This window comes from Neolamprologus multifasciatus, chromosome 3 (genome assembly GCF_963576455.1).
Source record: "Neolamprologus multifasciatus chromosome 3, fNeoMul1.2, whole genome shotgun sequence".
NCBI lineage: Eukaryota > Metazoa > Chordata > Actinopteri > Cichliformes > Cichlidae > Neolamprologus > Neolamprologus multifasciatus.
In genome coordinates, this window is record NC_140441.1 from 37,888,379 (window position 1) to 37,911,976 (window position 23,598).

A 23,598-nucleotide genomic window follows, 5' to 3' on the forward strand; every position below is an offset into this window, starting at 1 on the left:
CTTGTGCAAAATCTGTAGCTTGGAAACATCATGGGGCTTAACCCTTTAAGACCTACCATAGAACCAAGTCCGCCAGAGCTTATATTCTATTTTTACATGCTGTAGTGCCATTTCTGGGAGCATTTCAAGTTGCTATACATCAATACAACCATTATAGCCCAAATTTTAATAATGTGTATGCATTAAGTGCATAGTAATTACATAAAGTGCAAAAAAGTGTAATAAACTACAAAAAAATCTTTTTTTTTTTTTAACATATATTTCTAGTTAGAGAAATTTAACAGGCTTATCCCTCAAAACTGTAAATACAAAAAAGTTGCACAAAATAGTTTCCCACCACAGGAAATTTATTTTGAGTGTCTTCATAGTTTTATTTTTGAAATACACCAATTTTCAGGTCATGGCGGACATGCGATAGTTTGCGCTGACGTCTATTCCAACGTAGGAAGTGTTACGAACAGCTGATCGGTTTGGCAAAGCGTGTTTCTGGAATATTATGTTTTTGTTGCTGCAAGTGCTTTTTATGCAGTTTTTGCAAAGCTTTATGTGGAAGGAAACTGTGACCTAGGACAAGCTGATGGCATAGCATGCAAGTACAACTCCTCCGGTTTCATATGCAAAAAAAAAATATTGCGCTAGCTTACGCAGTTGCAGTGCTACCGGGATTTAAAAATAGTTAGGGAAAACGGAGTGTGCCCGCTCCGACCGGCTTTAAAGGGTTAAAGGAGATATATAACTGAATATCATCTGCATAGCAGTGATACGAAATGTCCTTAAAAGTGCTCAACAAGTGTTGAAGAGGAAGTAAATACAGCAAGAACAATAAAGACCCCAAAACTGAACCTTGTGGCACACCATAGGCAAGAAAAGTAGAAGAGGAAGAGGTACTTAGAGGTAGCCACAGAAAAGAATCCTTCATGCAAATAGGATTCAAACCAGTCCAAAGCAGCCCCTGATATACCCACCCAGTGTCTCAGCCTATCTAGCAGAATATGATGGTCCACAGTATCAAAGGCGGAGGTCAGGTCCAACATCAACAGAACGGAGCATTCTCCTGCATCACATCTCATCAAAATGTCGTTGGAGACTCTAAGAAGTGTAGTTTCAGTAGAGTGAGCTCTACGAAAGCCAGACTGGAATTTATCCAGAATGCTGTATTCATCTAGAACAGCTATAAGCTGCTTAGCCAAAACCTTTTCTAAAATCTTAGCAATGAACGGTAATTTTGAAATCGGTCTGTAGCTACTAAGAAGAGAAGCATCAAGCTTAGGGTTTTTTTTAACAGTGGGTGAATAACAGCATTCTTACAATAAACAGGGACCTGACCCGAAACCAGTGAGGTATTGATAATTGTGAGCACACAGGGACCAATAGACTGAAAGACATTTTTAAACAAAGATCCAGGTAAAATATCAAGAGAGCAGGAGGACGCTTTCATCGAATTAACTAACTTGACCAGCTCTGGTAAGGACACAGGTAAAAATCTTTCTAAAATAACAGGCCTAGCTTGAGTTGGAGCAGACAAGAGAGACACAGAAGGAGAGATATTGTTCCTCACATTACTGACTTTTTCAGCGAAGAAAGAAAGAAATTTTTCACAATCTTCATTTGATGAAATTGGGACAGCAGGAGCAACAACATCACTAATGGTGATGAATAGTACCTTGGGGTTACTTCTGCTCTTAGACACTAAGTCTGAGAAATAGGAAGCCCTCGCATCTCGAACTGAAGTGTTAAAAGAGACTAAAAGGTCCTTTAAATGAAGGAGATGGACATGCAAACGCGTTTTCCTCCATGAACGTTCAACCTTACGGCAGCAATGCTTTAAGAAGCGAATGCTGTCATTTATCCAGGGAGACGAATTTGAAACCGGAGCTAGTCTAGCTTTGACAGGACAAACATTGTCTAAAATAGAAAGACAATGATTATTAAAAATATTTGTTAAAAAATGAACATCATTATAAGGAGATAAAACTAAATTAAAGGCATCGGAAAATTTAACAGCAGTAGAGGAATTTAAGATGTGAGAGCTAACCACGTGTCGAATAGGAGAGAGGGACAGATGAAAAGACAGGCTAAAAAGAATACAATGATGATCCGAAATAAATAAAAAATAAAATCAATGTTTAAACCTAAAGTAAAAACAAGGTCCAGTGTGTGTCCTTTGGTGTGTGTGGGACCAGACACATGCTGAGTAAAATGAAAAGAATCCATGACGCTAAGGAAACCGCTAGCAAAGAGGTCAGAGTCATCATCAACGTGTATATTATAATCCCTGACTATAACCAGTCTGGACAGCTTCAAAGTCGAGGATAAAAAGTCACTGAACTCCTTTAAAAATATACTGTTTAGGCCAGGTGGACGATACACTACAGCACAGTAAAATGGATCTTCCTTTCCAATTCTAACCAGCTGTAGATCAAAGGATAAAACATGTCCGACCAACACTGCGCGACAGTAAAACCGGCTTCCAAACACCGCAGCGACACCTCCTCCTCGACCCGACGACCGAGGCTGGCTGATGAATGAGTACCCACTTGGGCAAAGTTCGATGACGGATGAAAAGTCACCACCGCGCTGCCAGGTTTCAGTTAGAAATAAGAAGTCCAGTTTCTTGGAAAGAATAAAATCGTTCAGCAAGAACGTTTTATTAGTCATTGATCGAGCGTTAAAAAGCGCCACGCTCAGCGAAGTAGAAGACATATTATTAACAGAAGTGGCCCGATTTAGGGGACGAAGAAACAGAGTTTGATCCGCGACGCTCATAAATTCCACTCACCGCGGGGATGGAAGGCCAAACAACAGGAGTGTCTGGATGAACACTCCTGAGGTAGCGCCGTCTCATAGATCCAGGCACAGCTAGTCCCCGCTTCCAGAACAGTCTGAGTTTTACCTGGACACCTGCTCTTTTTCCTCTCCTCCTCCGTGACTTACACGGACACAGAAAGGCGCCACTGATGACACCTAACGAAGATCCAGACACCGGTGTCGGCAGCGGAGGATGGAAAATACCGCAGGAGGATGAGGCATCTGGACTTATCATAAAGGATCGGATGGGTAATAGGGTCAGGCGATCATAGACAAGGGCAGCCAACACATTAGTGACAAAAAGCGAAAGCAAAAAGGCCGAGAAAAACATCACAGAGAAACACCGGCAGCGGCAAAGCCAAACAAAGGCGCCATCATACCGGACTAGATCCAGTTTCTGATGAAAAAAACATCATCACATCATGATGAAGTGACTCCCTTGCTTCACTGAAGGCATGGCAGTGGCCAGGTAATGAGCAGTACCTGGTTCAGATCAAACCAAATCATTTTGATTCTCATGGTCTGAGAGTCCCTCCTCTTTGGCAAACTCTAGACCGTCATTCGTGTCCCTTTTACTGAGCAGTAAAAGCCCTGATTAAAGCCCTTCTACCCTGATTGCTCAGACTGGCCAGGACGAGCCCTTGTAATACCAAACCTTTTCTATTTTACGAGTGATCGGGGCCACTGTGCTCACTGGCACCCTAGGTGCTGGAGAATTATTTTTTTTGTCCCCTTCTGTACATACAGTGGGGCAAAAAAGTATTTAGTCAGCCACCGATTGTGCAAGTTCCCCCACTTAAAATGATGACAGAGGTCAATAATTTGCACCAGAGGTACACTTCAACTGTGAGAGACAGAATGAAAAAAAAATCCATAAATTCACATGGTAGGATTTGTAAAGAATTTATTCGTAAATCAGGGTGGAAAATAAGTATTTGGTCACCTCAAACAAGGAAAATCCCTGGCTCTCACAGACCTGTAACGTCTTCTGTAAGAAGCTTTTCTGTCCCCCACTCGTTACCTGTATGAATGGCACCTGTTTGACCTCATCATCTGTATAAAAGACACCTGTCCACAGCCTCAACCAGTCAGACTCCAAACTCCGCCATGGCCAAGACCAAAGAGCTTTCGAAGGACACCAGGAAAAGAATTGTAGACCTGCACCAGACTGGGAAGAGTGAATCTACAATAGGCAAGCAGCTTGGTGTGAAAAAATCAACTGTGGGAGCAATCATCAGAAAATGGAAGACATACAAGACCACTGATAATCTCCCTCGATCTGGGGCTCCACGCAAGATCTCATCCCGTGGGGTCAAAATGATCATGAGAACGGTGAGCAAAGATCCCAGAACCACACGGGGGGACCTGGTGAATGACCTGCAGAGAGCTGGGACCAAAGTAACAAAGGTCACCATCAGTAACACACTACAACGGCAGGGAATCAAATCCCGCAGTGCCAGACGTGTTCCGCTGCTGAAGCCAGTGCATGTCCAGGCCCGTCTGAAGTTTGCCAGAGAGCACATGGATGATACAGCAGAGGATTGGGAGAATGTCATGTGGTCAGATGAAACCAAAGTAGAACTTTTTGGTATAAACTCAACTCGTCGTGTTTGGAGGAAGAAGAATACTGAGTTGCATCCCAAGAACACCATACCTACTGTGAAGCATGGGGGTGGAAACATCATGCTATGGGGCTGTTTTTCTGCCAAGGGGACAGGACGACTGATTCGTGTTAAGGACAGAATGAATGGGGCCAAGTATCGTGAGATTTTGAGCCAAAACCTCCTTCCATCAGTGAGAACTTTGAAGATGAAACGAGGCTGGGTCTTCCAACATGACAATGATCCAAAACACACCGCCCGGGCAACAAAGGAGTGGCTCCGTAAGAAGCATTTGAAAGTCCTGGAGTGGCCTAGCCAGTCTCCAGACCTCAACCCCATAGAAAATCTGTGGCGGGAGTTGAAAGTCCGTGTTGCTCGGCGACAGCCCCAAAACATCACTGCTCTTGAGAAGATCTGCATGGAGGAATGGGCCAAAATACCAGCTACTGTGTGTGCAAACCTGGTAAAGACCTATAGTAAACGTTTGACCTCTGTTATTGCCAACAAAGGTTATGTTACAAAGTATTGAGTTGTATTTTTGTTATTGACCAAATACTTATTTTCCACCCTGATTTACGAATAAATTCTTTACAAATCCTACCATGTGAATTCATGGATTTTTTTTTTTCACATTCTGTCTCTCACAGTTGAAGTGTACCTCTGGTGCAAATTACTGACCTCTGTCATCATTTTAAGTGGGGGAACTTGCACAATCGGTGGCTGACTAAATACTTTTTTGCCCCACTGTATGTGCTTGGATACACACTTGTCTTTAAGGTCTACAAACAAGACCTGTCTACAGACCTGTTATATTTTTGTTTTTTTATTACACTTTGTCTCTTTGTCATTATGGATTATTGGGTGTAGAATTTTGAAGTGAAAATTAATTTAATCAATTTTTAAATAAGGGTGTAACATGACAAAATGTGGAGCAAGTGAAGCACTGTGAATACTTTCAGGATGCACTGTACATGTTAAACTTACTCTGGAAGGAAATCAGCTCATTCTGAGGTAGTCATGTGGGAACTTTGTTCAGATTTGTCTGATGTTTCAGAGAATGACCCTGTGGGTCATTCAACTGTTTGCATGATTTTAACCACAAACTGAACATCCACGGACTGAGACTTTATTTTATTTTTATTTTGTTTTTTATTTTGTTTTATTTTGTGTCTACTGAACAAGTATGCAGTTTCTCACCTGTGTTGTCTTCACATGAGCGTGAACCTTGTACTGATGAAAAACAGGCTGATACTAAAAAAAACAAGAAAAAAATACATTAGTAGGAAAGAGAGCAAGGGAAATGTTAGGGAATGTTAACGCAATGATGTCTAATAATCAACATGTCAGAAGCTAAAACATTTAAAAAAAAAACTACAACAAAAGCAAAACATAATCATGTATTGCATTCTTTTAATAGTACAATTTACTTATCTGGTAAATAAGTCTGATAATAATTATTATACCTAATACCTGACATATTAGGAAATTAAATTGAATGAAAAGTCTATTTATATCTGTCTACTTTCTGGGAGACATGGTTTCTGTACCTTTGCATTTGTTTTGAAGAAGCAGGCCCACCAAGAACAACAACAGATCGACCAGTAAAACACAGATAACAGTCCAGAGCATTTTAGGGAAGGGACTATATGGAAGATCAGTCTCTTTGTGAGGCACTGGAAAGGCTACATTGAAGATATTAACAATTCAAGAAAAATAAAAATAAAAACAAATAAAACAGGGATATATATATATATATATATATATATATATATATATATATATATGATCTAAATCACCTTTGCTTTGTTTTATAACAGTTAACCAGCTCTCTGGTGATTCTCCAGCTCCAGATATGCTGCACTTGTAGAGTCCTTCATCAGACTTGGAGACATTTTTGATGGTCATGCTGCTTTGATACCGGGTCCCAAGAGATAAACCATCTTTGTAGAAGTCAGTTATGTGTTCTGACTGAGTTTTCTTGTTTGTACAATTTAGGGTCACCTCATTTCCCTCCTTCACAGGGCAGGTTGGACTTTCCAGGATTACAAAACCAGCTGGGAAGTGATTAGAATATATTTTATCAGTTAATTTTTAACATGTTTTAGTAAAGATCTCACTATGGAAAATTAGATTTTTATGAAAAGTGCTAAAAAAAACGTAGGTCCTGACTTGTATTATAGACTGCTGGTTAATAGGTTTTACTCTGTACCCTTAACTACTTTTGTATCTCTTGTTAACAGATATTATTGAGTATTAGTGCATTGATGAGTATAAAAAATGTTCTTCATATTCATCTTGATTGTCCCCTTATAGGGGGATATTTTAAAGAAATGTTGCCATATATTGTCAGTGGACATTAGTAAGGTTAGTAACATATAAACAGTGTTGGGGAGTAACGGAATACATGTACCGCCGTTACGTATTTAAAATACAAAATATGAGTAACTGTATTCCATTACAGTTACCGTTTAAAAAGGTGGTATTTAGAATACAGTTACTTTGTTGAAATAAATGGATTACACGGCGGTACTTCCCTGTTTCATATTGTGGCGGGTCAGGCCTGTTTGGGTTTTGTTTGACAGCTACGTTCTGTTGTTCCAGGTGGCAGTGTTACGGTTGCCATGGTTACAGGGTAACGGTCTCTCTCTGCGTGTTTCCTGGGTGAGAGAGGCCTTTTTGTTGTTGTTGTGCTAAGCTAATAGGCAGAATGCTACAGGTATAGCTCTAAAGAATGTAGCCTCATGGGCAGTGTAGTCCGTGCTGAATGGAGAATGGACTGCCATACCCGTTATGTGTCTGTGAGCGAGGGAGGAAGAAAAAGGAAAAGTACGAGCTGTCATCGAGCAAAAACGGGAGCTGGAAGCATGTAAATATGATAATAACCACTGCAGCCAAGAAGAGAGCCTGACGAGCCCAGTTGTAAGTAAGCTATTAAGACTCGACTGTACACCGTGTTCATGTTTTCCTCCAAAAACAATAAGTTCCGTTGGAGCAGCCTTTCAACGCCTCTCTCTGTCTCTCGCTAGCAAAGTTGACCCAGACAACAAAGTAAAGCTATTTTTCGGCTACGAGCCCGACACAGAACCCACCGTATTAGCCAGAGGTTCCTTTACTACGGTTCGGAGCCGCGGACCTTCAGTAACAGTAATAAATCACAGCAATAGTACATTCATGTAGTTGTAAACAGCATAATAATATATTAAGTAATCCAAAGTATTCAGAATACGTTACTCTCATTGAGTAACGTAACGGAATACGTTACAGAATACATTTTGGGGCATGTATTCTGTAATCTGTAATGGAATACATTTTAAAAGTAACCTTCCCAACACTGCATATAAATAAAGCATATAGTCACCCAACATACCAGTGACAGAAATGTTCACAACCTCACTTCGTTCTCCCTTTTCATTTTCACACCAGTATTCTCCACTGTGTCTTTCAAAGATGGGATAAATTGTGCAGGGTGATGCTGATATGCTCAATGTGAGGGAAGAGTTTGTTATTTTATGGGATTTCCACTTCACGATCCATTCACCGATGCTCTTATCTTCCTCACAATGTACAGAGACGTGATCGTATTCAAAGAACTGACGCCTGTCTGGAACAACGCGAGCAAAAACTGCACCTGAGACAGAGATATGAAGAAAGAAAGCAATCAAATGAATTATCTGTTCTTAAAATAAGAAAAAAATATTTCAAAATGTGTTAGTATTACAAAATAAAAAAAAATAAAACTCCAAAGGCAGTGACGTTACTTTCTAGGCAGGATCTGCTTGTGTTAAAAAATGCAGACCATTAAAGACTACAGTTTCAGAGCTTCAAACAGTTTTGAAGGTAGTTGAAATCTAAAATTACACTTTATATCAGGAAGAAACTGCTTCTTACTCACCAGCAAAGTTACTGTGGTCAGCTTGTACGGCTATCATCACTAAAACAGCAGTTACTGAAGAGACAAATGGAATTTTGTGCATCAGACATATGTGATTGCTATTGAATGATTAATTGGTAGAATTAATTGGTATTAATTAATATATTAATTAATTAATTGGTAGAATCAGTACTTACAAAGTCGGATACTTAGAGCTGCAGAATCCATAATCTCTTACTGTTGACCGTGAGAACACTGGACTGAAATACAGCAAAGATAGAATGTAGGTTGGGACTTCCTCTTCCTGTTTAATGTATTGCTGGTGTTGATTGTGTAAGTAGAAATATATATTACTGCTATACACTAATAATGTTAAATGTCACAGATGTGACCCATTCTCTGGCTATTTGTTACTTTTTGGGTGAGTAAAATTATTTATTTAATTAAATAATTCATTCATTATTGTCATTTTTGTTTGTTTGTTTGTTTGTTTTTAGAGTTCCAACTCAAGTATTTCAAAACAAAGATACTTGGACTAATGGGGGATGTAACTGATTACATAGCAGATTAAATCCAATATTAAAAAAAACTATCCATAACTAATCTTCATTCCTCTGAATTATAACATTCAGTAATGGCTGTTTTCGTCTCTCGCTTTTTGTTAGTTCTACTCTGCCCTCTGCTGTTAGCCATTTTATACTCCTCAGTACATATATTATTTACAGATCAAATGAACATTGAACCTTATAAAGTACAAGGGGTGTAACAATAGTCTGATAAGACAGAATTTATTTTCTCTATCATGCCATCAAGTTTGTCATAAGTGCACCAAGGTCAACTTAAATCTTCAAACACTAAGATTACCTAAGATTAGACATCACAAATATGGAAGTAAAAACAATTTTACTGGAGGACTTTGGCCTTAAATTTAACTGAGTCCGACATAAGCAGAGGTTTGCTTACTTGTTCATGTATACTGAGATATTTATAATTAGAGCTATTTGCATTAAATATTAATTGGGCTGTCTTCTACATGATTTCATTGATGCCAGATATCTTATTTCTTTTCAGTGTACACTTCCAAGGTGGTGGGTTTTACAATTGCTGGACTGATTGCAGGTGGTTTGATAGTTGGTATCATAAGGAAATCGACATGTGGTTTATTGTTTTACAGTGGAATAAAATACTACGAGATAAAATTTAATATATGCAATATTATTTACTCCTTGCATATTTGCAAAGAGTAAATAATATTTGCATATTTGTGCATTTCATCTTTTGATTGACATCTCTTGTTGTTGTTTCTGTTGTTGCTGTAGTAAAAAAAAATAAGGAGAAATTGGAAAATCAGAAAAAAACAACTCAACGGGGAACTTCAGGAGATGAGGAAGAACCAGTAGGAAAACAAAGACAGGCTTCAGTCAGCGGAGACAAATTAGTAATGGAAAAACAAAACCTGTTACACGCTCAATGAACACTGGATGAGAAAAAGAAGAATTGTGACAGAGAAATACTGAACAGAGACAAGTTGGTGGATCTGACAAAGGGGGTATTTTGTTAGATTAGTGAGAAGCAAAAGGAATCAGAGCCACAAAAGGTCTTTGCTCTGATGACTATTAGTGGAAGTGAATAGTCTAATTGGTTTCACTACACAAACATTCAGATATTAATTATTATTTTATTATTATTTTAGCCATAACCAAACTTGGTAATATCGTGATAATGGAACCAAGTTCAGTTATCAATATATTACCCAATTTGAGTGTAAAGCAAATATATATATATATATATATATATATATATATATATATATAATGGTAATGGTAATGGTAAATGGCCTGCATTTGTATAGCGCTTTTCTAGTCCTTAAGGATCCCAAAGCGCTTTACACTACATTCAGTCATTCACCCATTCACACACGCATTCACACACTGGTGATGGCAAGCTACATTGTAGCCACAGCTGCCCTGGGGCGCACTGACAGAGGTGAGGCTATATATATATATATATATATATATATATATAACATATCATTTTCTTAAGAAAATGAAGCAAAGAGAACATATTATGCTTGTCATATTTTAAAAAAAAATTCTAACACTGGAATATTTCTAACATTTTGAGTTATTTTTCAGGGTTAGAAAATCAGCACTGCTCAGTGTTAGTCATTGTAAATCTTCAAAACTAACTAGGTTACTTTTAAAAATATAACACTGTCAAAAGTGTTCATTTACCACTAAGAGGAGTGGACACATATAGACACTCTCTAGTAGTGATGTGTAGATGAGGCCTCGTGAAGCGTTTCAGCACATTCCCCAAACTGTATCGACACTGTGTCGACACAGTGTTGCTGTTTTGCTCCATACTGACACCTGCTGGACATTAAATATCATTGCAGGCAACTTACTCGAGACTCACAACAGACACTGATTCAATGACCTAGTCATATGTGTATACACTGTAAGGTATTGTATTTTCCATGGAATCATTTTATATCTTTTATGTTTCAAATATTGTAGACTTCTGGGGTGGCTGTAGCTCAGGTGGTAGAGCAGGTCATCTACTGATCGGAAGGTTGGTGGTTCAATTCCTGCTTCCCCTAGTCTGCATGCCAAATATCCTTGGGCAAGATACTAACCCCAAATTGCTCTCCGATGCATCCATCGGAGTATGAATGTGTGTGATGAAGCACTTAGAAAAATGTGCTTGTGCGAATGGGTGAATGCACAAGTTGTTTAAAGCGCTTTGAGTGCTCAGATGAGTAAGCGCTATATAAGAACCAGTCCATTTACCATCTTTAAAATATATTGTGAATGACATTAAGTGAAAATTAAAATGAAAGCATTGTGAATATAATATTACCAATTTAAATGTAATTGAGTCAGAGTTTATTATAAATTTTTATCCAGAAAAATAAGTTCATCCATTGTTTTTGCATTCAGTCTATTGCGGTTTTTTTTTTTTTTTTGACACCATTTCCCCAGCTTTGGAAAACTCACAGGCACAGATGAAGCTGGGGTACACAGAAGCTGTAAAGCCAGGTGGAAAAGGTTCTGATAAGATGTCTTCCTATTCCCCCAGTATGTTAAAGGATCCTCTGATCGTGGAATGTTTCTCTCCGACACTCTCCACAATACTAAGGGGTTGGCAGTCCTTTATAATAAAATTCAGGACTGCCTGGCCCAGAACATTCTTCCTAGATGCTTGATTTCAAAATAATAAAACACATTAATTAAAAAAAAAAAAAAAGACAATGAAGCTGTTCAGTGTCAATATAGGCCTACCTGTGTTCATTGTCTCCTCATTGTCATGTTTGGCTCTGTAATGCCTAAACACTGAGAAGGTGTTCTGATAGATTACACTGAAACAAAGACAGACAAACTATTACCTTATTTCCAGATAAAAGATCAAAATGATCCCACACAGCAGAAACATTTATTTTTCTTTCGGGCTCCATTTTGTTATGGAGAGATGTGTATTTATTTTTTTTTTATCTTTGCAGTAATTTGGTGGGTTTTTTTGGTGGCAACTCATTCCGTTGGCAGATGCGGATGCGGAACCTTTTAAACACAGCTTGGCGCTTTGGCAATGAGCGATACAGCGGCTGTATCGATCACGTGACTTTTTCTTAAAGCGACGCACACACCGATACAGGCATCGCTAGGTGAGCTTGATACAAGCGTCGGCGCGTCAGTGTTGCTGGACCCATCACTAATAAACATATGTAGCCTTGCGGGGCCGGCCAGTCAGACACAGGGGCCATGGCAAGGTTACTAACTGAGCATCACATCGCAAACATCACAATGTTTCTAAATGAAGTATAATTGAAGCACACCCACTACATTAACCACACTAAGTAAATCTGAAATTCGTGTTACTAAGGCTACGTTCACACTGCAGGTCTTAATGCTCAATTCCGATTTTTTGATCAAATCCGATGTTTTTGTCTGCGTGTTCACACTACAACAAAAATGCGACAGCAAACAGCCCCAGTGTGAACGCTCAAAACAGCCCGCATGCGCAAAAGAAGATGTTACACACAACGCGCTCTGTTTAGACCCAGAGCAAACAGTATTGTTTGAATGATGGCCTTAATATAAATACTTCGGACTTTACGTTTCCCAATTTTTGCTTTAAGTTATTTTGTTATTTACATAATAATGCAGATAATCTAATAATTATCCTTATTGCTGTTTTAGAGGAGCGGTGCTTCAAAGGATAGTTGAAGATTTCTGTCAGAATCTGCAGATTATACAGTACAAATAAAATGTTCACATTTCTCCAACATTGTCTTCCCAACAGTTTCACTGACATCTACACTGGAGGGCCAGGAAGTGTTCGCGATGTCTTCTCCGGTGCTGATAATTGGCGTCTGTCTTGTGACAGTGACGTCAGTGACGTAAAAGACAGAGACGTACTGTTTAATGTGTATGTAAATGTTCAAGACTTCAAATATTTTTTTTAAGAAAATAAAGCAAACCACAAATGATCCTAATCATGTTTGAATATTTTGGGTTAAGTCCACATAGTTCATGTCCTTCTCCATGTGTGTCCTTTTCCATTTATGCAAAAATTGCATAAATTAAAAATGGAGAAAAAAGAGAGAAATAAAAGAAATCTTTAACAGCTACCAAACTGCAAATAAAGCAGTGTCAAAACACAATTGATTTGAACTAGAAGCAGCTTAATAAAACGAGAAAAAAATCTGCAGCGCGATAAACCTTATATCTGATTGAGTGCACATTCACGCAAATGTAAACTTATCATAAAAATCAAATACATTTCTTTTGTTTTTACAATTATCCTTGGTAATAAATTACTTTACTTTACTTTATTGATTTATATTGCTTCACCATAATATAAAATAGATAAACATAAAACAGCATAATCAAACATACAGCACCAATCTAAATAAATGAGTCTTAAGATGATGTTTAAAAGAATAAATACAATCCAGGCAACGTAGAGATGGAGGGAGTGAATTCCACAATCTGGGGGTTTTATGCTGTGTAGGCCAGTTTATTTCTTGCATTTTTGTGCCACGTTATTGTGCCACATTTGTAAGGGAAATGCATTTGTGGGTTGAGCAGGAGAGTTGAGTATGTGGATTGTGTTGACAAAATACTTGCAAAAAAACGTACTTGTTTTTCCTAGAGTATTTAAAAGTAGAATACCCCTACCGGTCGCAGCAGATGTACCCCCCTCCCTGAGCCGGAGGTTTATTCCTGTTAAAAGGGAGTTTTTCCTTCCCACTGTCACCAAAGTGCTTGCTCATAGGGGATTATATTATTGTTGGGTTTTTCTCTGTAGCTATTATTGTAGGTTCTACTGTACAATTTGAAGCGCCTTGAGGCGACTGTTGTTGTGATTTGGGGCTATATAAATAAAATTGAATTGAATTGAGAGTCTTTGGTTTTCAGCCCCCTCTCCAGAGGAACCAGCTTCCAGTTTAGATTCGGGAGACAGACACTATCTCTACTTTCTATAGAGCGATAATAGCTTTTTTTAGGGCTTTTCACATTGTCTGCCTCTGAGCAGCTGGTTCAGTGTTTAGTTAGAGGTAATTTCATAAACAGTCAAAGCAGGGTATCAAGTGGCTGGAATAAAAAGAAAGAAAAAGGGAAAAAAACTTTTTCATTAAATCCATCCAAAATCTGAAAGCTCAAGTTCCCAATTACCACACAGCAGTACATCTGTGTACAGGACAGGACAATAGAGATTAGTTATTTAATGTATATCCATCCATCTGCTTCCCCTTTTCAGGGTCGCAGGGGGCGCTGGAGCCTATCCCAGCTGTCATAGGGCGAGAGGCGGGGTAAACCCTGGACAGGTCGCCAGTCTGTCACACAGCCAACACACAGGGACAGACAACCATTTGCGCTCACATTCACTCGCACATTCATACCTAATGTCAATTTGGATTTTCCAATTAACCTATCCCCACAAGCTGCATGTCTTTGGACGGTGGGAGGAAGCCGGAGTACCCGGAGGGAACCAAACACGGGGAGAACATGCAAACTCCACACAGAAAGACCGTGGCCTGATGGTGGAATTGAACTCAGGACCTTCTTGCTGTGCGGCAACAGTGCTAACCACCGTGCCACCGTGCTGCCTATTGTGCTGCTATTTAATGTATAATTAAATAATAATTTTAAAAAAATGCTCAATGAGTAATCCTTTGAACAACACATCATTATTTAAATGCTGTTCACTAAATTTTGCCCTTTAACCAGCTAAATGAACACATGCTGAAAACATAGCAGGTTTAAATATATGAGTGGTAGTAATTTTAACATAAGGCTGTCTGTAAATCCGGGTATGTTTTTCCCATATTCAAAAAGACATTAATTATCTACAGGATTCTGGTCCAGATACTTATTTTTGAATAAAAGTGTTCCATTGAATGATAATAATAAAAACCCAATGTGTCTGTTGAGTGGTCAACAGAGCTTAAGTCTGTTTATCATTAAAATCAATTAAAACTTGCAAGATTGTAATTGCAGTTTGTAAAGACTGGGACCAGACACACTGTTCTTGTGTATAATTTTGGAAGTGTTTATTGATGCTGCACACATGTAGTTTTCATGGTTCGGCACCCCGTCCATCAGCTTTCCAGCTGGCTTTCCAGCTTTTCACTATAAAAAGGGAAACCTCTTTAAGATAATCAGCTTCACCTATTCGTCTAACCTCACTGGCACTGCCACTTTTGAGCTCACTCCACCACCCCTCCCTGGCAACTGAGCCAGGGACCACACCTCCACTACACAGTTGAACAAGAAAGGCCTCAATACACACCATATACAAGCCTTTATGTACATTGTGTGCCAAAAATAACAAAGTGTTCAAAGTACAAATCTGTTTATATTACCTATCTAGCAGTATCTTGGATTAAATATTAGCCAGTCTGTTTTTTGCTGAAACAATAAAACAATAAAAAATTAGAAGTCGGTAAAACCTATAACACACCACGATCTTTTTGAATGTATATAATTGTCTTAAGCTTTCTTTCTTTAGCAACTTGTAAAAATGAATTAGAGATCATGTGTCTTTAGTATCCACGCAGCCATGCTGAATTGCATATCTTAAACTCAACCTCTTTTTCATCCACACACGCACACACACCACCACCTTTTTTTTATGTTGTCCTGATCAAAGTACAAACCAGTCTGAGGTTTTTGAACACATCTTAAGGAGGGGAGAAGGGTTGTTTAGACGAGTGTACAGGTATTTAAGTTTTCGTTTTTTCGGGGTTTTTTTGTTGTTTTTATTGAAGATGTTAAATTGTTGGTGCTATATTTGATTATATTTCAAGACTTTTTACAAACCACTAATAACAAAGGAAAAAATCTTTAGGAGGTCAGGAAGACGACAACTCTTATTCTTGGTACTGCAATTATATTTGCAAAGATACCAAATTATTATTTTTTTAAATAACCAATCTCATCCCAATCAAACTTTTTTTCATTGTCAAAAAAGTGTTGTCTTCTTTTATGAATAACAACAATAAAAACATATTTGCTAACATTTGACTTTTAGCACTCCAGTATTGCTCTTCATGGATGGAATTTTTCTTAAGCCTCTGCTCAGAAGAGTCACTGCTTTGGTTTTCCAGCACATTGTGGTCGTACTTCTACTGACACTAGTTTGCAAAGGTAACTGTCAAATAAGTATATACAAATGTCCAGTTTAACTATTGTTTGATTCTTGGAAACAGAAAGAGAGAAAACTGCCACTGAACAATTGGTGACTTCACCCATGTAATCGGTTCTCAAAGTAATGTTTTTTTTCCTCCTTTACTACCTTTACTATTTTTTTCATTAACAAAGTAACTTATTTGAACAGGGCAAAGCAAACATGACAACGATAATTGAATTTGAATTTAAAATAGACTACTTTTTCCTAGGGAATTCACAGAAGATCGGTCCATCTCCGCCATTGATAGCAGTGGCTGGTGACGACATTGTTTTGCCATGCCAGCTGGAACCTCCTGTGGATGCTGTTCAGATGACAATTGAGTGGGGGAAACCTGATTTGAACCCCAGATTTGTGTTTGTGCGGCATAATGGACAGGAGCTTCAGACTGATCAAAACACAGCCTACAAGGGAAGAGTGTCTCTGTCCATCGATAAGCTAAAGCACGGAGATGTTTCACTGAAGCTGTCCAAAGTGAAAGTCTCTGATAGTGGAAGATACAGATGTTACATTCCACAACAGAGTAAAGAATATTTTGTTGAGTTTCTAGTTGGTAAGTAAATAAACTCTATAATAAATATAATATAATAAATATTAATAAACTATATCTTCTTAATGAGCTATGAGCAGGTTTCAAATACTGCTGCTTTGTCAAATTACTGCTGTCTCAGTTATGATGATGTCATGATGTTCTTTTGCATTATTGAAAGTAGCGTGCAATAGACATGCAAATCCACCAGGTCCATTCCACGCTTTGCCTCTCCAAAGTTTGAAATGTATACTTATGCAGAAGCTGTAATAGGCTAGAGTAACGGCATATGGAGATATTTTATTTCAAGCCAACATGAAAATAATCACGAGAAAGCATTTAAACAGACAAAACCTTTGACAATAAATGGTAAGGATCTTACAGTTTTTCTCAATTACTTAAACACATTACTTGAAACTATGCCTCGTATTCTCAAAACAGTAAACTGAAAGATTTATTAGGCTCTGTTTTGAGTTTGTTCAAAAAAGAATGACTTCATATAGGAAAAAAATATATGTCACATGTGCAGGACACCTTAAAGTAGTTTTTTAATTAAGCAGCAAGGCAGAACAAAATCAGGGCTGTATCAAGACACGCGGACTAAACCCCAATTCAACCAGACCCAGAACTGATCCGGAATTAAAACAAGACTACAACAGTTCAAAATCAGGACTACTGAGGACTTAACCAAGACAGAACCAGAATCAGAACTAGATGATAGTAGCACTAAAAATCATCATAGACCTGCACTACACTTATTTTTTAATTCTACCAAAGTCCACTATTTAGATTCAGAAAACTATTTAGCCTCGTTGTGCAAACAAGCCTGCATAACTTAATAAATATAGAATTTGAAAAGTAACAAATGGTATCTAAAAAGATACACTAGGTACAAGATACATGTTCTGATGAGTTTTGGTAAACAACCATTTGACTAACATGTGTGTCTCATCTGCTCCATCTCTGTTCTGTCTTCATTCTTCTCTCCATCTCCCTCTTTGTGTGACAATCAAGCCAAATACCAACATCATCAAATATACAGTTTAAACTGTATTGTATTCAAAATTGAGCCACACTTATGGAGCTCCACAGTTCTTTTCCTGGTGTTTTGGTTGATATCTCTTGATTTTCCCATTTCAAAGAAAAAGGCTCTGTGTTTTGCCTTATATGCACAGGTGTGCCACCAATTTACTCACATGGACTCTACTAACCAATCAGAAGCTTGATAAAAATAGACAGCTCTGTCTCTCTTTATTCTGACATTTAACTAATTCAAAAGTTATTTCAATATTTATTTATATAAAACAAAATAAGTTTACTCTAAATTGATGTTGTACAGTAAAAAAATGTTCTTGTGTTTTCCATAAAGTGTATGTAAATATCTGGTTTCAATACACACAGCAATATATACTGCTGTGTGTTGAAATTCCTCTTGTTTTGCATAGAAATATACTGAACAACATACAAAACACAATATATAAAATAACATCTACCTGAGTTTTTCCGGTGAAAGAAGCCCCTTATGTCCATTGTTACGTTCATCAGTACATAAGTGAAACCGATTTAGAGTGCTTTATTAAGCCGTGGAGGGTAACAACTGAAAATATGAAATAAACACACATGTAAGCTAAGACTCTCTAAAGAAACAGCATTGTTGTTGTTTGGCTTTTCATTTCGCCATTTGTTGATTCACTCCAAGAGCAAGTAACTACTATGGGTCACATGATCAGTTTGATATCAATCTTTTGTGATTCACCGTCATATTTACATTATTTGTACAGTACGAATGATTTGCTTTGGTATCTGGTCAAACTTAAGCTCTCTTCTGTCTGCCTGGCTGCACTTCTACAGCAAAAACAGGCAGCAGCTTCTCCCCCCCTCGCTCACATGCGTAAGTGCTGTGCCTAGTGCCTGAGCTCGGATCATACCAAAATTAGGGGGAATTTACAACTGTGCGCTATGTGCTTCGAATATTGTGTGTAGTTTTTGTTTTATACAGTTGTCAGTTAGGCATCTAACTATGAAAGAAATTACACTCCAAAAAACCCCGGGCTTCTGAAAAAATGCAAATCCCCCCCCCCCCCCCCCCCCCCCCCCGCCCGCCAATGATTTACAATATATCAATGGCCAATTATGTTCCTCCTCCTCAACCTCTTCCTTTGCATGTCTTTGGATCCATTGTTTAAAACCTGAATGAGCTGACTTTGGCCCTTTTATATATATCCATTAAAGTTTGGCGTGTGATACATTTTGACTCCTAGTGTTTCCACTTGGTTAATTGTGTGCTAATTGAGCTCAAGCTGTGCTGACTTAAGTTAACTTCATTGAATGCTAGTGCTTTCTAAATGACCACATGGTGTAAGCACTAAAAAATTTGGGGATTTGTGTGTAGTTTTGCAGTAACAGTTCACCACACCACATCTGACTCATGTGTTAAAGCAGGGGGATAGTGTTTAAAGTTCAGGGAAATGGGTGTGCTTTTTGAAAAATAGCATTATGGTTTTGAAATTTTAGTTAAAAAGATTGGTTATAGTATTTAAGCAATCGAGAAAAACTATAATTGTCTTGAGGTAAAGTTACACAAAGGTTTAAATATGTACTTTTAAATGCTACCAGCATATGCCACTTTTAAATTATTATTTCTGTAAATAATCATTTATGAAAAAAAGGATCATTTATTTAGTTTAAATATTGGACCAGTCATTGATGAAATATGTCGTTTTCTTTTTATCATCAGGTACTTCCTCCCAACCTGGTGTCAACTTAGCAGGACTCGATGAAGCGAGCAGTGGAGTTATGTTGGATTGTAAGTCTGCAGGCTGGTATCCAGAGCCTGAAGTAATATGGATGGACAGTGAGGGAAACCTCCTCTCTGCTGGACCTACAGAGACCCTCAGAGGTCCCGATGACCTCTATACTGTCAGCAGCAGAGTGACTGTGGAGAAGAGACATAACAACAACTTCACCTGCAGAGTCCAACAGAGGAACACCAACCAGACCAGAGAAACACACATATATGTTCCAGGTAGAAGAAAAAACATTTAACTTAATAAATAAAATCCCTTTAAGGCAAATGAAGGTGTTGTGCTTTTAAAATATACTTTTTTATTGTTTCAGACGATTTCTTCGTAGTTCCAGCAAGTTGTGTTGTTGCTGTCACCTTTAATGTGATTTTCTGCCTCATATTTGTTCTTGCAGTCGCTATTTTTATGTGGAAAAACAGTGAGTTAATAATGTATTTGATTTATTTATACATTCATTTCATGTCAAAGTCTGTAAATTTGTTCTATTTTGAACTAAATGCATGTTAAAAAAGTGTATATGTTTAATGTTTATTTGTTTTCCCACAGAGATGAAAATTCAAGATACTCCTATCACAGAATGTCAGTCTTTCCTGGAAGATTTAGGCAACATAAATGGAAAACTTGATGAAGAGTTAAAAGTGTGTGAAGAAAAACAAAAGAATGCAGTACAGAGGATGATTGATGTTCTAAAGGAGATTTTGACTCAAATACAGAAGCAGAAAGAACAATTTATCAGCCAAACAAAGGAGGCAGAAAGACTGGCTACGAAGAATGAGGAGAAGATTCAATCAGTTGAAAATGATCCTGTAGCAAAGGGAGATAAAGCAAAGGGATACTTCAAACTAAAAAAAATCATGATCGATGTCAAAGGGGAAATAGATAAGATAAAACAAAATAATCAACAGTTTGGATTTAATACAGACATGCTAATAAATACTATAAATGATGAGGTTGCTAGAATCACACAACAGAAAGAAGAATTGGAGAAACACTTAGTGCAAATGAAAAGACAAATGGAGGAGATAGAGAGTAAGAGAAATAAGATCCAATCTAAGTGTGAGAATCTGCCAAAAAATAATAGAAATTTCAAAATTATTAGGCGGGGCAAAAAAAATTGTTTAAATGACACAGTAGTGTAAGTTATACTGAAAATTAAAAGTAACAAGAAATTTAAAAGCACAGTAAGAAGATATATTTTTTCAATTGGGATTTGAATACTGTTAGTGGAAATAGAGGCTTTTGAAGCTTCATCTGAGAAAGCCTGGTTGGCTAAAAGAGCCAGTTAGCATTTTGAAATAACTAAAAATGACTGCTCTCAGCAGACCTAAAAGTGAGATGGGACATATAATTTTAAATGTTCTTATAGATAACCGAAGAAAGTGCATGCAAGCATTAAAGAAATTAAAGTGGATCTTAATTTGGTATTTTAGTCAATCTAGAATATGACAAATTCCATAAATACAGTTTGTATTTATTAAAAGCAAGCATTTAATTTAATTTTAATTAAATATTTAAATTATGATGCTAAGGTCCTGACATATGAATATATGAGTATTTGTAAGTATTATTACTGATCAGTGGAATTAATTCCAAAAGTGGTGAAAGTCAATTTTTAACATCAGTTAAACCAGTCATTATGCATTTGACAGAAAAGATGATGTGGTAAGTAGTAAGTAAGTACTGCTGTGTCCTGTCAGTAAACAAGAGCTGAGCAATGTTTTGTTGTATTCATTTATTTTTAAATCTTCTACTTACTGTTAGGAGTTAATTTGAGATATCAGGGTATGTTCTTGGTCTTCCAGATTGTGGCAGTCTTAAACATTAGGTTGAAGTCAACTGGAGTTCTTTTTAGGTTTATGAAAATATTTCACCTCTTATCTGTGAGATCTCAGAATGACATTAACCAAGGTGTAAATCAGTGATGGAAGTGTGAGCTGTGCACTGGAACTTGATAACAAAGCTTCTTACTACAACTAACACAGAATAATAGATAGAAGTGGGATAAATTAAATTGTAAGGTATGCTAATATGAAAAGGCAGTTAAAATATTGTTTTTATGAATGTGTGTACAAATAGTTTACATGTTGATGACTTTAAGTCTTTTAATGCTTTTTCTTGGTTTTCCCATGTTGTTTTTATAAATGTTATGTTGTACATTTCAGTGTGACATTGGTTACTTATTGTTGTGTATGTGAGCATTTTACAAATTCAAATTAATGGTTCTTTGATATGTATAAACAACATATGTACTCATTTTTTAAATTTGTTATATCTTGATTATTCAAATGTGTCCTGATGACTTTAGCTTGAAAAAATAAATTAATATAACTTATTGAGGAAAGGGTTCCATTTTAAGTGATTATCAAAAGAAGAAGTTATGCAACTTCTTGTTATTTCAACCTCAGATTCCTTGAATGTACGATAGCACCTTATCACAATGTACCAATTACGCACACAAACGAGTCACAAAAGTGTGGAGATGCTGTGTCCCTTCACTGTGTCTTTCTACTGCATGGCCTGATGTTAGAATATTTTTTTTCAGAAAGCAAGGTCTTTTGCTTTTATTGGAAAGGGCAGTGCAGACAGTAGGCAGTAGGGTGGGGGAGAGCGTGAGGGGGGATAACACACAGGAAATGATCTGTGGATCGATGTGAACTCATGGTCATAGCAGTGACTGTTAGTTTAGTTGACCAATCATTTCATAGTTTTTGTCAAGACCTTTTTTTTTTGTTACGTAACCCCTATGCTGCCTGTTTCTCATAAAAAAACCCAACAAAATGTCAACGCTTGGGAGGAAGAGAAGAGCAAACATATGGATTTCACATTTCAAGGGAAAAAGGACACTTTTTAAATTGTGTGGAGCAACGCCCACCGGTAAAAACACAACAAACTTTTACACTTTAGAGTTTAGTCAGCTGGATCAAATTTAGATTTATTCTATTATAATTCTATATTATTAGTGAAATAAAAGTAGAATAAAATTAAAAGATGTTTTAGTCAAAAGATTATGACTAAAATTAAATCAAAATATGCTGTCAAAATTAATAGTGTGAGGCAAAATAGGTGGAACTGTGGAAGAAGCGAGGCACACCTTATGGCTGTCAATGTGGTACAATCAGGGCCAACACAAATAGTGGTTACTCATGTACAGGACATCATATCTTATTTTGCACTGTTCATTCTTGATGTCACCTACAAATTCATCCATATCAGGAAATCAGTTCAATCTGTTCTAGATCTAGTGGCAACAGAAATAAGAGCTGTGATGAATGTATACTCGAGATAAGATAAGATAGATAAGATAAGATAAGATAAGACTTTATTGATCCCACAACAGGTACATTTTTGCGTCACCTCAGCTCAGGTACAGATATCAGAAGGAAATACAAAAATACAAATAAGTACAATCAATGAAAAAAAGTAAGATAATACACTATATACGATGGTCGCATACACAGTATGTGATTATGGATATAGTTGGAAATATGGAAGACATAAACTATATAGCTTGATATAGCTATTGTACCACTACTATTCCTATTTATAGACATGTACACACACACATGTACACACTAAATATACATATGTATACATATACAGACATATATACCTGCACATGTCCATACACATGGAAGGTCCATTATGCATGAAGTGGTGACCGTGGATGTTCACAGTGTCCAGTGACTTATGACATTGTGATTGAAGAGTTATAGAGTCTAACTGCTGATGGGATGAATGATCTGTGAAAGCGCTCCTTCCTGCAGCGAGGGCGTTTCAGTCTCTGACTAAAGGAGCTGCTCAGCCCACTCACATACTCATGCAGTGGGTGATGTGTGTTGTTCATGATGGATGTCATCTTTACTAACATCCTCCCCTCACCAACCACCTCCACAGACTCCAGGGGACATCCCAGCACGGAGCTAGACCTCCGCACCAGTTTGTCAATCCTGCTCCTGTCCCTGTCTGTGCATCCACTCCCCCAGCAGGCCACTGCATAGAAAAGGGCACCACAGTGTCATAGAATGTCCTTAACAGAGTCCTGCAGACTCCGAAGGACCTCAGTCTCCTCAGCAGGTGGAGTAGACTCTGGCCCCTCTTATACAGAACGTCTGTATTTGTAGTCCAGTCCAGTTTATTGTTGAGGTGAACACCCAGGTACTTATAAGAGTCCACTATCATAAGACAATGTCTTTCCCTTGGATGTTCACCGGTGTTGTAGGGGGTGACTTCCTCCTGAAGTCTATGATCATCTCCTTTGTCTTGCCGGCGTTGATTTGGAGTACGTTGGTCTCA

General features: G+C 37.6%; 2 protein-coding genes across 2 annotated transcripts; one reads left to right on the forward strand and one right to left on the reverse strand.

Moving 5' to 3' along the window:
* Window positions 1–5,979: 5,979 nt before the first annotated feature.
* On the reverse strand, window positions 5,980–8,338 carry LOC146523027 (low affinity immunoglobulin gamma Fc region receptor III-B-like). Its single transcript, XM_085154179.1, has 3 exons — window positions 8,302–8,338; window positions 7,777–8,085; window positions 5,980–6,463 (listed from the first exon to the last, which is right to left on the reverse strand). Exons 1-3 carry the CDS (start codon window positions 8,336–8,338, stop codon window positions 6,114–6,116), a joined length of 696 nt encoding a protein of 231 aa, XP_085010305.1. The 3' UTR covers window positions 5,980–6,113.
* Window positions 8,339–14,746: 6,408 nt separating this feature from the next.
* On the forward strand, window positions 14,747–22,419 carry LOC146523028 (butyrophilin subfamily 3 member A2-like). The gene is made up of 5 exons (XM_085154879.1): window positions 14,747–15,932; window positions 16,184–16,525; window positions 19,239–19,526; window positions 19,619–19,723; window positions 19,852–22,419. The coding sequence occupies exons 1-5, from the start codon at window positions 15,836–15,838 to the stop codon at window positions 20,442–20,444; spliced, it is 1,425 nt and encodes a 474-aa protein (XP_085011005.1). The 5' UTR covers window positions 14,747–15,835; the 3' UTR covers window positions 20,445–22,419.
* Window positions 22,420–23,598: the final 1,179 nt, after the last annotated feature.

Excerpts from the sequence above, each read along its gene's own strand:
- LOC146523027 (XM_085154179.1), bottom strand. The coding sequence starts at position 8,338 with ATGATAGCCGTACAAGCTGACCACAGTAACTTTGCTG. Across the intron at positions 8,086-8,301 it reads TGACCACAGTAACTTTGCTG|AACAGATAATTCATTTGATT; the intron begins GTGAGTAAGAAG and ends TCTTATTTTAAG. Across the intron at positions 6,464-7,776 it reads TGTGAACATTTCTGTCACTG|CTGGTTTTGTAATCCTGGAA; the intron begins GTATGTTGGGTG and ends ATCACTTCCCAG.
- LOC146523028 (XM_085154879.1), top strand. The coding sequence starts at position 15,836 with ATGGATGGAATTTTTCTTAAGCCTCTGCTCAGAAGAGTCACTGCTTTG. Across the intron at positions 16,526-19,238 it reads TTTTGTTGAGTTTCTAGTTG|GTACTTCCTCCCAACCTGGT; the intron begins GTAAGTAAATAA and ends TTTTATCATCAG. Across the intron at positions 19,724-19,851 it reads TATTTTTATGTGGAAAAACA|AGATGAAAATTCAAGATACT; the intron begins GTGAGTTAATAA and ends GTTTTCCCACAG.